The 13648-nt window shown below is 44.3% G+C and overlaps 1 protein-coding gene across 5 annotated transcripts in view; it reads left to right on the plus strand.

Annotated features, from left to right (window-relative positions):
- SCAPER (S-phase cyclin A associated protein in the ER) overlaps positions 1-13648 on the plus strand; it is a 372539-nt gene that overhangs the window by 24682 nt on the left and 334209 nt on the right. For all 5 annotated transcript variants that reach the window (XM_059714759.1, XM_014606103.3, XM_006261352.4 and 2 more), the window contains exon 4: positions 5926-5996. In XM_059714759.1, the coding sequence (XP_059570742.1) occupies positions 5926-5996 (71 nt within the window). The remainder of the gene's footprint in view (positions 1-5925; positions 5997-13648) is intronic.

The raw sequence follows: 13648 nt of genomic DNA on the forward strand, positions 1-13648 counted from the left end.
AGTGGATAGAAACTACTGAAACCCAAAGCAACTTTTCTCTCATCTTTTGGAATAATGTACCTTGTCATCAAATTTATACTTTTAAAACTGTGGAATAGGCCAGTACATATCAAACAAAACTGAACAGTCACAAATCAATACTGGGATATTGGCCAGCAACAGCCAGTTTCAACTGGTGAAACAAAGAAGCTACTTAAACAAGGTCTATTAATATGCAGCTGACTCTTCACTGTGAGGCAGAATAAGCAACAACACAATTGAATTCATATTTGAAAATAAGTCCTTTATACCCCAGAAGAAGGTCTTATTTTATTTATTTTTTTTTCGCAAATGAATCTTTATCACAGTTTACTCCAAGGATAATTCTGGGTTTGTCAAAACTAGGTGGAACAAAAAGGGTATCTAGACTTCTACTTTTAAAATTGAGCTTGTGATTGTGTATGGGGGCTGTATAATCCTTATTTAGTTTAAAAAAAATGTGACTGTTCTTCATACAGGAATTTAGTAGCTGTGTATTTTTTACTTACTTTGTGCCTACTATACAACTTAAGGCACACGGATGAGCAGTACCCAAAAAATTATATTATAGCATCGAATCTACTACAATCAACTAGTATTGCTTAAATATTCCCCATAAGTGCTCCTTCCCTTTAAATTAAAATAGTTTATACATACTTCTAATTTTAATAAATACGGGACGTGACAAAATAATTGTGTAATCTTGTATTTGTAATGGTCCCTTTCCTGTATTCCCTTTTTGTTTGAAATCTTTGAGGTTCCACATGTAGTCTGCCAGCAGAGTTCACTGAAGTTTTATGAGGTTTGCAACTTTTTTAGATTTGAGGCACCCTTTGGTGGGCTCGAGGTACCCCTCGATAGGCTCAAGCCACCCCGTGGAATATGTCTGCTCTTAGTTTTCATTTGATTTTTGACTACAGAAAAATAATGGAGCAAATCTTTGGGGCAAAGAATTAAAAAAGCTGACCAAAGAATGTTTATGACACTAAAGGACTCTTATTTGAAATTTCTGGGTTTATCTTTTGAAGAATGTTTGCACACCTAATGGTGCTAACATTGACATACCACATCACCCTTGAAAGGATCTTATGTCACCCCAGGGTGCTGTGGCACCTGGTTGAGAATTACTGTTATAAGATTTCAGGGCAGGGAATGTATTAGGCACACTTAGGCACTTGAAAAAGAATCTTTTTGTTTAAGAAAAGTCTTGATAGAATGAACAGGGCTTGTAGCATGCGATGGAGATCAAATTTTGGCTTTGTTGGACCAATGTAAGGAGCATATATCAGAGTCTAGCTGAGCTGTGAATGCAACAGGCCAAGTAAACATTAGGAAAAAGGAATTTTTTCATTCTTTCAAAGTCTTAAATTGTGAATTGCATTAAATTAATTAGAAACTAGCGCTGTCTTTGGGTAAAAAGTTCTGCTAAATGACATGGTAATTTATAAATGTAAACAGTGTTGTAGAAATCCATCCTGGAGATGAAAAAAGCGAATATGAATTGATTATATACCTGAAACCACAGTAGTTTATCCAGTCTTTTAGTCTTGCAAGACCAAAAAAAAAAGTCCCATCTACTATCACTATGAGCTTCCAAAGTAATCCAGCATCCAGTAAGATTGCAGAATTTAAAATAAGAGCACATTTCTTCAGTTAGGGTGTGAAGAAACAATCTGTCTCCTGGTTGCTTCCTACACAAACAGCATCACCTCTATCATACTGAAATGGGCTACAGCAGCCAACTTTTATTCCAGCCCTTTGTTAAAATGAACAACAGTTGGATTCGGTGAAAAATATAGTACAGAAAGCTATCAGCATTAGGATAGCTCTGCAACTTCCACTTCTCAGTGTCTCCCAGAGAGCTTGCATTCAGAGAATGGGAGAGGTGCTAGAACATGACTAGCAGATGGTACTGCACAACAGCTGCATAGTAAAAATGGGCAATTTCCTAATACAGTACTACCTTTTGAAGCCCCTGGCAGATGATATATTTTTGGTGCATTATATGTGATTATCACATGACACATTGTAACATGCCAACTGGCTGCATGTTAAAATTTATTGCAGTATGCTTCATGCCATGAAGTTTCTGTAGCAACTTCTTGCAGCTGATCCACCATTTTTATCCAGGAATAAGTTGGTTTAACACCTGGCCTGTTACAGTTTGTCATCTAATACTGTCACAAACCTACAAGGTTTTAAGAGAATGTAAACAGTTTGAGAAGAGATACCTTGGTGGTAGTGTTTTAGTTTTCCTTATCTTGGCATGTACTTGGTCTGCAGTTTGAGATTTTTGGTGAATGAATGTAGTGTATACTTGGGTCAGTTTCACTTTTATTTCTAAAACTGGCTTTAGTTATATAAAAGATCTTAATTTACTTGTGTTTCTTGCTTTGGCTGGCCTAATATTTTTAAGAGGAACTATAAAACAAGTAATATAGATTTGTCTAAAAATTAAAGGCCTGATTCTATTAAGATGCTGGAACAGCCCAAAGCAGCTATAGCTGGGTGGTTAAGCCAAGTTTACAGCTGCCTTTCATAACTAGAGGAATATAGAACAGCTGGAACATATCAGCAAATTTTGCCCAAACGTTTTTCTAAAAAACTTAGTTTGACAATTCTGAAATCCAAGAATGATTTTCAGTCTGGTATTTCAGGGAGCTATATTAAGTTCATGTATTTGTTTGTTTGGTTCAATTTAATTAAATCATCTTGAACTTTTCCTCAGAAGTATACCTGTTGTCAGAAAGTACCGGCATGTTTACTATACCATTAGTATTTTGTCTTGCTTGCAGACAAGACAGGATGTGGTAACTTTTACATTTTCTTCATTTATGGAAGGTTAAAATACCAGATCAATCAATCAGAGGAATAAATCAGGAAAAAAAGCTAAAATAAGAACAAGTTGTAATGTTAAATTATTTTTTTAGCTAAACCCTAGAGATCCCATTCTTCATAAAAACATTTCATGAAAGGAATATTCTTGTGTGCTAATTCTGAGATGACTCTGTTGGCTTAAGTACATCATGCTTTTTTGAAGAAATAGGTTTGATATTTTTGGTTTATTTTTTATAACTTTTGTGATTCTAGTACTTACTGCTTAGCTAGGGATGTAAATATTGTTTACAAAATTACCTTTTTTTAAAAACTTGTATCCAAGGCTAAATTAGCCAAAACTAATTCCAAATCCAAGAGTCCAGAACCATAAATCCCTCTACTGTTGGCAAACATCCTCCACCCACACCTGGAGCTTCAAATGTTTCCAAATCCTTTGGTGGGCATCCTACTTGCAGGCCCAAGCCCAGAGGCTTGTGGTTCAGATGCCCCCAAGTTTTGCTTGCCATTAGCTGTAAGGCCCTTGAAGCAAGCAAGGGAGGAGACTCCCATTTCCATAAAGTGGGCTTAAAGCTGCTGTACCTTGGTGGGTACTGAACCACACCAGAAAAGCAGTTCTCCTGGGGTGCGGTTCAGGAAAACTGCCTTTGTGGACACAGATACAACCCATTTAACCAATATAATTAGAGGAGGTTAAATGGTCCTGTAGCAGAGGGGTAAAGTGGTGTGGAGAGCTGGGGCCAAGGGTGATGTGCAGGGTTGTGGCAAGTCCTGTCACCAGCCAGGGCTGGCTGGACTTCAGCTGCGTGGTCCCTTCTCTGAATGCAGCCAGCAGATGGGTCGGCACTGCACTTCTCTTGCTTGGCTGAGGGCTTGCCTCAGTGCCACAGCTCCTAGCAGTGAGTGCTCAGCACACAGGTGGATGCCTCCGTCCGCCACATACCTCTGGGTTTGGAGAGCTGCTGGAGCCCAGGGGGTGGGAGGGAGGCACCACCTGGGGGTTCCGGGCATTTGCAGGCTGGAGGCATTGCCTGGGCATGGCGCAGCACGGTTGTCCTGGCAGGCAAGAGCCCCTGTGGATGCTATGGGAGTGGGAGGGGGGTATCTGGCTCCCTGCAGCCCGCCACTGCAGCACCCAATGGCAGCCCCACTGCTGTGCTCACTCCTATTTAAGTCTTGCCAGCTCTGCCATGCAACTGTGTCCAGCACCACTCCTCCAGGTAATGGCTAGTTACCTCCCTGTTGTAGCAGCTGCGTGATGCTGCAACCCAGATCCATGCTGCCTCCCAGGCAGCCCCTGTAGAAGCACTCCCCCTGACAGCGGGCAACACCAAGCTGTGAGGTAAACAGTAAACTTTAATGGTATAAATATAATTACTGTTTAACCTTTTACATCTGTACTGCTAACACATTCAGCTGAGACTGGCTGGAAAAGAAATTTCAGGAACAGTGGGTGTGTTTACACATGCACATTTACTGCGCAGTAATTAGAGGTGCACTGATATATCAGTTCATATCGTATCATCGCCAATTAAAGGAAAATTGACATTATTGGCAGTCTTCTTGTTTTGGCCAATGTGGCTGATAATGTCACCAATAAATGATACGTGTATGCATGTAGCTGCAGCATGCATGTGGTTAGAAAAGCAGCCTGGCAGCTTGGAGAGCAGTGTCTGGCTGGTAAATCTGCGTGGGGGAAGGGGTAGGGAGGAGGGGGCAAATCGCACACCCACAATGAGGTAGGGAGTAGGGCTAGGGAAGGGGCGGGTGCTGCCTGGTCAGGACAGGGTAGAGGCGCGGGTGGCTCATCCAGGGGATGGGGTGAGGCAGCTCCTATTGCTGCGCACACCCATGGGGGTAATGGTGGGGGGCATATGCTTCCTGGACCTGTGTGTTGGGTGAGGATGGGCTGTCCACTACAGACTCAGGGCAGGGGGCTGCATTGGCGTTTTCCAAGTGGGGAGCTGGTCCAGGGCTGTGGAAAGGGCAGGTGGTGATGGTGCTAGGAGGTGGGGTGGGGGGGCTATGGGGTGGGCTACAGTCACTCCGAAATTTTCCGTAGCCCCCCTGTAGCTCTCTGTCTCAGTGCTGCCTACTGTTCCACCCTTCCGCTGTCCATCCTAAGCACAAACGCTTCCTATTTGCAGCCACAGGAAATTAAAATGCTATAATTGAGTGGCAGAGCAAAATATGACTTTGCTCATATTATGTTATTTGCTCAATATTGTTGCATATGTGCCAGCCAAGTTTGGGAGTCCACTCCCATAAGACCACGGATGTTTTTCCTTTCTCCACATGTTGAAAGAAGGGTGTAAACCCACTATCTAGCTGGGTTTAAACAGTTCAGGAAAAAATAGCAGCTAAGCAATTACATTTGTTTTCCAAGAAAATATCCCTTATTTCAATTCCACAACAAATGTTGGAATTAAATAAGCAACAAATAAAACTTAACAACATTCAGATTTTTTCACGGTACGTTAATTTCTTTGAAAATATGATGTATTTTGGTTTTTGGTCATAATGACCTGATAATCAGAAAAACAGACCCCATTTGTAAGGGAAAAAAAATTCTGTCTTGTGTTCATATTTGCCAACTTTTAAACTATTTCTTCCATCATTTCCTTCAGTTAGAACTGATGAAAAGGTAAAATTCAGTATGTACAATTTGGGAAATGTTTTTTAGTTGTTTGAGTGATGTTTTAACCATGATGGTCCAGGAAATAAGCAAGAGCCAAGTATTTTTGTGGATGATATCTTTTATTGGAGCAACTTCATGGTTGGGATAGATCAAAACAAGGTTTCAAATGCTGGGCATTCTTCTGCAGGTCACCCACAGAAATGCTTCTTAATTTGTAGTCAGTCCCATTATCTTTTATGCATTGTTAAGAGCACACAGCAAATTGTGGGGGGGTTAAATTTTAGAATATATATCTATTTCAAATAGATAATTAGACAATGAAGATCCTGCCTTGAGCAGGAGATTGGACTGGATGACCTTCTGAGGTCCTTTCCAGGCCTATTTTTTCCTATAATTCTGTGATTGCTGATAAAATGTATTTGTTCTGTTCGTAGGAAAGTCTAAAGGGCACATAGGTGGAAAATCCAAAAGAGGAAATCAAGGAACACACAAAACTGCAAAACAGGTAGGTATACATGCTTAGCTTTTCAGTTGGTTTCACTGCTGTACAGGCAGTCCTTGACTTACAACTTTTTGAGGTACAATGAACGGCACTTATGACCTTTATAAATTGACACCATGTTTGTGGGTTTCAACTTTACGTTGCTGGATACAGCTGGTAAGTCTGGAAGGGGCTGTGGGGGCAGATCAATGCCCCCGCAGTGAAGGAGGGATTGGGGCTGGGGCTGGGACGAGCTGGGGCAAGAGCTGCCCAGCTGGGGCAGGAGGGCTCAGGATGAAGGCGCGGCTCATCTGAGGGGCATGGAGGGGGTGGCTCCTGCCACTGTGTGCCATTGTTCCGGGAGCTGCTCATCTGCGAGGACACCGGGGGGGGGGATGTGCCCCCAGGTCTGCGTGGGGTGGGCAGTGCTGGGGTGCACTGTGCTGCACTTCAGGCAGGCACAGCGGCACTGGGGTTGCGGACTATGCCCTGTTGCTGCTCGCCCCGCCAGGGTGGGGCAGGCGTGGGACAAAACTGCTGTAGTGCCTCTGGATGAGCAGCATGCAGTGGCGGGAGCTGCCCCCCCCCCCCCCCCCGGATGAGCCACAGCTCTGTCCCATCCTGGCTGGGCGAGCAGTGGGAGGCAAGTGGGGGGCATGTGCTCCTGGATCAGGGCAGGATGGGTGGTGGAGCAGGGGCTATGGTAGGGCTGCAGCCACCCAAAAATTTGCCATAGTCCCCACTGCCCACCCAGAGTGCAGCATTGTGCAGCCCCAGCCCCACCTGTGCCGCACAGATCCAGGGGCACATGTTATGAAAATACTGAGAATTCAGATATACTTTTTCTGTTGTGATCCTGCAGTCTTGTACTGGAGTGTTGCACAAGCATTGGATTGTAGAAAGGTAGAAGCCAAGTGGATACAAAATGGAAGGGTTTTTCTGACTTTGTCTCTAAAGTAAGAGAGAAATGAATCTAGAAATTGCCTCTGCTGTGTTAAACTTGGACAAATAAAGCTTTTAATAACTGCTTCCTATGATCTTATCAGTACAATCTTCCTCTTGTCAGGATGTTGACAAATTTACTATTAAGAATTTATTGGCACCAGCAGAATAAACATAAGCTTCATACCCCCCAGGGCTGCTGCTTTTAGCAGACAAAGGGATAACTTAGTTTTTCTATGTTAAAAACTGAATCTATATTCATGTCTTTTCATGCTTCAGTTTAAAAAACACAGAGAGGATGTCTACAGTGAAGTCAAAGAAGTGACTGTAAATCGTGTAGGCATAATTGAGCTAAACTAAAAGCTGGCTAACTGGGTACTGGTAACAGTGCAGTTGCATCAACACAGAATTTAGCTGAAGTCTGGCCAGCTTCTTGGGTGTGGTTTGCAGTTGCACTAAGCTGCAGGCTGCCAGGGCTACAATGTATTAGTACCTGAGCTGTCTAGTCACACTTGGACTGCAAACTGGGCATATTCAGTTTTCAAAAAAAGCCTAAGATTTATTGTATGTTTACAAACACCTGTGAATGATTTTGTGCTTTAATAAATTGCACCAGTATTTAATAGGACTGTGTGAAGCGGCTAGTATTTGCTTTGGATTCAGGTTTGGCCGATTTGGGGGACACTGATTTGATTGGGTGATTCGAATCACTGTCCCAATTCGATTTGGCTGAATCTGATTCGGAGATTTGGCTGCTTCCAAATCAGCCAGACCAGGCCTATCCCCCACCCCTCTCCCAGCCTGGCAATGGCTGCCCCAGTTCCTGGCACTTGGGGGGGGGAGGGGGAGGGGGAGCTCCAATTCACCGGGTGCTGCTGGGTGGGGGGCAATCCTCGCTGTCCCCGACTGCCCCATGCTGTGGGGGGGGGGTCTTCATGAGCCGCCCTCCCTCTCGCTCCCCCCAGCCCCCACCACAGGTGCCCCGCCTGGGCCAGCTTTGGCCCTTTAAGGAAAAGAAAACAACCAGAAAAAACCCTGGACTCATTGTTCCTGCTGGCAGGGGGGCAACCCTACTGCCCCGTGATACCTGGGGGGCTCTGCGCCAGCCCCTGAAGCTCTGAGGCCACTGCAGGAACAGTGAGTCCCAGTGCTTTTCTCAACTTTTTTTTTTTTCCTTAAAGGGCCAGAGCTGGCCCATGGTGTGGCTGGGGAAGTGGGGAGGGTGGGGGGCTTGTGCAGAGCCCCCCATGCAGCGTGGGGCAGTGGGGGGCAGCAGGGATTGCCTCCTGCCTGGCAGTACCCAGTGAGCACTGGGGCTTTGTTTTAAAAGTACCAGGAGCTAGGGCAGGCGGGTGCAGCCATGAGGGGCTGGGGGAGTGGGCAGGGGTTGGGGGGGAGGGTGCTGGGGAAGTGCGGGGGTTGAGGAGGCTGGCAGAGGTTCTCCCCCATGGTCTCCACTCCCAGTCCCCCTCCCCTGCCCCTAGTACTTACCAGTTTGGAGTCAGCTGCAGCTCCCTGCTGCAGCCACCGGGGACTGTCCAAATCATCAAAGCTCTCTTAATCTTTTCCAAAGATTTGGAGAGCTTTGAATCGATTCGAACCTTTAGATTGGTCCCCTGATTCGATTCGGATTCGGAGCCAAATCTCCTCTGAATCGAATCACCAACCAAAGCTTCGCACAGCCCTATTATTTAAAGCAAATTAGATTTTATATATAATAAAGATTTTTTTTTTTTTTTAAACCCAACCTGACTCCTAATGCATGGTTTTCATACCTCTTAGTTTCTTTAGTGGACCAATATAAATTTAAGGCTTTTGATAAACACCTTTTGCCTTCAGCATTTACTACTAAATATTTAGGACTTGATTTTGCAACTATTTAGGATTTGAGTAAATTTTCTGTGCATTTCTATATAGGTTCTCATACTGTGATGATCACTGTAGTAAATTGGCACATGTTAGCAGTGACTTCATGCTTTTTTCAAGAAGATGCATTCAAGTATTTGAAGCCCTAGTGTACAACTAAATGGTTCCAAAGGAGGTAGAGAAAAGATAGTCGTTACCTTGCCTAATCCTTCTGCAGACTGGTTTGTTGTAGAGAGTGCAGCATAATGCTCTACTCAGCAGGATAGTGTAGCCTGCAAGTACTAGATGGCTTGCAGTTGTGTCTCCAGAGCCTGAATCCTTCTGTAGGTCCCAGTGGAACATCACAAGTCTGTACCATTCTTAACCTGAGCATGTTTCTGAAATGCACAATCTGGCTAAAAAGGCAGCAGCTTTGCAATTTTTGTTTAATGGTCTTGAACTTATTTTCAGGAGGTGTTAAGTAAAGAATTAAATAAACTTTAGAATGCTTATACATACATCTGCAGCTAAGAAATTCCCACTTCTGTTTGTCTTGTCAAATTTACTTTTATTGTTCAAAAGCAATGTTAGCTCTTTGCATGTGACTAGAATAAAAAATTGCTATTTAAGATTTAGTTTTGCAATGTGCTGGTAATTTAATTAAAACAATGCTGATAATATGGCTAGAAACAGGCATTTACTGTTTGTACAGAGCATAGTCATTCATTTACAACTGATAATATCCTCCTTCTAGAAGTATTCTGTCATGACCATTTAAAAATAAGAGTTGAATGTTGTATTTTGCTACTGAATTAAATTGATGCCAGTAGTGCCCTGATACAGCTGGTTAACAACTCATTCAGTCTGACCCGTTTCAAGGACTTAATGGAGGTTAAAATGCCAAGCATCAGATGCAATCTGGGTTCTTTGTTAACAGCTGGCTTCCTTTCCCTTGAGTGGCAGATATCAAATGGTGACAATTTCAGATGTAGGGTATCAGAACTGACTAGGGCCATGAGACTTAAAAAAAACCTTTAATTATCTCCTACCTCGGTGTCTACCCTTAGGTATAGTTCTATTCCCAAGAAATTTGTTGCCTATTTTATAGTTTAACTGTATGGTGGAACTTTGATAAATGAATGATATAACTGCAGCCTCATACTATTGTTCTATTGACATAGCATGTTTCATGCTTAGCCTTGAGAAATAGTCAAGTGTCAGTTATTTCATAACGGTAGAATTAGTTGAATACTATTGTCCATTATACTATCATCATAAATCAGATCTTCAGAAATTCAGATTTTATAAGCATGTGAATCAAGTCTTATACCTTAGATTAATGAAAGTACTGGTATAAGGAAAGAAAACATTCCTTTAGGCAGGGGTTGGCAATTATTTCAGCTGGAGGGCTGCTTAATGAGTTTTGGTGAGCTGTTTAAGGCCGCAAGGGTAGCCCTGCCCCTTGACAGGTGCCCTGTCCCTGGTTGCCATCTTGGGACCAGAAGTCCCACCCCTAACCCCTGACCTTTGCCACTGGAAGTCCCTCCCTTTGCCCTGGAAGTACTCCTTTTGGGAGGGAGAGTGCTGCCATCTTGAAACCGGGGAAAAAACAAAACCTACTAAAATAATTAAACATCTACTATAATTTATTTTAATTTTATTTAAAAAGTATTTTTGTCCTGATTTATGTGTTTGCATTGTGTATCTAGAGGCAATTGCATAACAGCTCAAAATGCAGTCTTACTGTTGTATATTGTATGCGTGTGTATATGGGGGGTGTGCGTGCGCAGTGTGGATATGGTGTGTGGAGGGGTGTGGATTTGGGATATGTGGTTGGGGTAGGGGCTGTGGCTGTGTGAGCGGTTATGGTGGGGGGATGGGAGGGTGTGGATGTGGGGGCAGGGGCAGGAGGTGAGGAGTGGTCCTCGGAGTCCCTGGAGTGTGCCAGTCCTTGGATCTGCATGTTGTGGCAGTGAGTGGGGCCTGCTCTGCCCAGCCCCATGATGTGCAGCTGCCTGTACTCCCACCCCAGTCCCTGGCTGCAGGTGGCAGCAGCATGCAGGTCCAGCCTGACCCAGCCCCATAGTGCACAGCTCCCTGCGCTGCCGCCTCTTTCCCCCCAGCAGAAGTCCCTGGTCCTGGCCCAATGGGCTGTTACCTGAATTCAGTTGCCGCTCTCGCAGGCAGGGAGGCTGGAAACAGCCACAGGGTTGCCAGCAAAAGTCTCTGCCAGGCCAACACTCCTTGTCTCCAGGCCCCCCTGGCTTGGGGCTGGGGTGGGTCAGGCCAGGGTTGGGTGGGGGGAGGGGGGGCATTGCTTAGCAACCAGTGCTGTACCTCCTGCAGGGATGTGCCAGCTTGCAGAGGGGCAGCCCAGGCCCACAGCTTACAGCAGGCCCAGTAGGCTCTGTCCCCACTCCAGCCTGGGGCATGGAGCACATGCTTGCTTCAGCCCAGCCCAGCCCAGTAGCAGTAGAGAGGGCAGTGAGGAGGCAGTGACTGGGATCAAAGGAGTATAGGGGGCCTAAGGCTGCAGGGAGGTGTGGGCATAGCTGTGGCAGGGGGTGCAGCCTCCTGGGAGGACAAGTTAGAGGGGGGGCAAAGGCAGGGGTCAGGCTGCTTGATGTCCCCCCATTGCCTGCCCTCCACCTCCTGCCTGCCCACCCCCCTTGCTTTTCCTGCTGCAGTCGTAGGGAAGATGAATTTAAGACGACAATAATTTAGATTTAATATGTGGAAAATTATTTTAAAAATTCACAGTTGTCTTGGATTTGAGTAATATGGTAATATACCCAGATTACATTAATTGGTTAAAGATCATTAAATATATATATATATATATATATATATATATATATACACACACAAGACTTTAATTTTATGACACCTTAATTTTTGAAATGCACTAGTGAAGTAGTGATCAGGGACTAGGAAGTATGTACAGGGGTGCAAGGGACCCTGCCAATTTTTTCCAGCGATTTGAAGCATTTGTAGTAAATAAGAACCATTTACTACTTACAAACTGGTTATTTGTACTAAAACTCCTTATAGACAAGTAAATAAAATTAAATATGGCATTTGCCTGACCAGACTTTTAGAGATGACAGCTTAGAATCGTATTAGATGAACAAACAGCTCTTTATAAACCTTTACATAACTTCATGCTTTCAAAAAATAATACTCACAGGTAAATGATTGTATATGAGCAATTTCAAGCAGCAAGGATTTCTGTTGAGATTTTTGAGCTAGCTGAGCTTTTATATTGGAAATCTAGTAATAGCTGCAACTATAGAACTGCTTCAGTTCATGCTTGAAGTTTAAAAAGGAGTTACCCCTACTAAAATACAATTGACATTCAGGAAAGATAACTAATCAACATATATGTCAAATATAGCAGAAAGTTTAAACTTGGAGTGAAACATGAACTCTGACTTTAAAAGAATTCTTAAAAACAGGCATTTTTGGACATGTTTGTGTGAATTATGTATAGTTCCTCAGGCCCACTTTGAGATAGTGAATTCTTTCTTTATGTTCACAACCTCTGCTGAATGCGAGTAGAAGCTTAATCATGTTACCAAGGTCACATTTTAATAAATACTGACAGTGGAAGGTAAATGCTGTTGTTATAATACAGCCATTTATGACATTAGTTTAAAGTGTGTCATTTTTTCCCATCATAAACTGTACTTTAAAGAAGTTATAAATTAGCCATCATACACTTTAACCTGAAGGCCAAGACCTTGAACATAAACCAAGGAGCATCTTTTTAAAAAAGCAATTTGGAAAAAGATCCATGACTTTTTATGGCATTAGAGAGAGGTTTTAGTGGTTTCACGTTACTCCTAGGTGTTCCTACATAAGATTCAAACTGTTGGTGGCTCAGGACATCTGTACTTTGTAGGTCATGTAATTTGCACATGTTTTTGGGTGATGGGACATTCTCAGGTTTAAAATTCAAGTGAGAAGGGTAGAATTTTAATCCAGTCAGGGCAAATTACATTTTTTCCTTCAGTAAAAGCTAAAGCTGTCTCTCCAACTTTTCTACTAATCTGTCTATATGGAGTTGCCTTCTTTTGTAGTGCTCAGTTCAGAGGTGCGGTAGTGTTACTAGGGATGAGCAAGACGGGAACTTGCTTTAGGCACCAAGTTAGAAGGGATGCTGGAATTGCCTCCCACTCGTGCAGAGTCTATATCTTGGCAGGAACTTAAAACAACAGCAGCCAGGACTGTTTTGAAGACAGGAATGGGCCATGTGCAGTCTGTGGGCTGGATACAGTCCACCAATTTATCTTTATCTAGCCCGCAGGCGGGCAGCAGCACTGCACGGCAGGTCCTGAGTGAACTGTGCTTGGGCCCCAGCTTCTGTTGGTAGGCGGCATGGGTAGCAGCTCTGGCGTCTGCTGGTGCTGCAGAGGACGCTGGGTGGAGGCAGCTTTGTCAGCCTGCCTGCTTGATACTGTGCAACAGCCTGGGAGATGAAATTTGGCCCTGCAGGCCTTGGGTGAGCCATGGTGGGCGGCACCCAGGGCCTGTGGGTCCAGACTTCCATCTTCCAAGCGCTGCGGGACTCACTGGGTGAAAGCAGCCCCATCTGTCTGCCCGGCATTGTGTGGCATCAGCAGAGGCTAGGGCCTTAGTGCATCTCACCCAGGGCCTGCCCTGCAGAGCTGGGCAGGTAGGGCTGTTTCTGTCCAGCATCCCCCACAGCACCAGCAGAGCCAGAGCCTGTGTGTGGCTTGTCCAGGTTATTTCCACAGGGGATGGAGCATAGCTATGGGCTTCTGCAGTATTCTGTCCTACCCCACCATCAGGGTCAGGGTGCTTGTGTGTACACACATGCTCCAGGAGCCCTGATGGTGGGAGACCTGTGTGAAGGCCCTCAGCCAGGT

The sequence above is a fragment of the Alligator mississippiensis genome, chromosome 11, assembly GCF_030867095.1.
Source record: "Alligator mississippiensis isolate rAllMis1 chromosome 11, rAllMis1, whole genome shotgun sequence".
In the NCBI taxonomy this organism is placed as follows: Eukaryota; Metazoa; Chordata; order Crocodylia; family Alligatoridae; genus Alligator; species Alligator mississippiensis.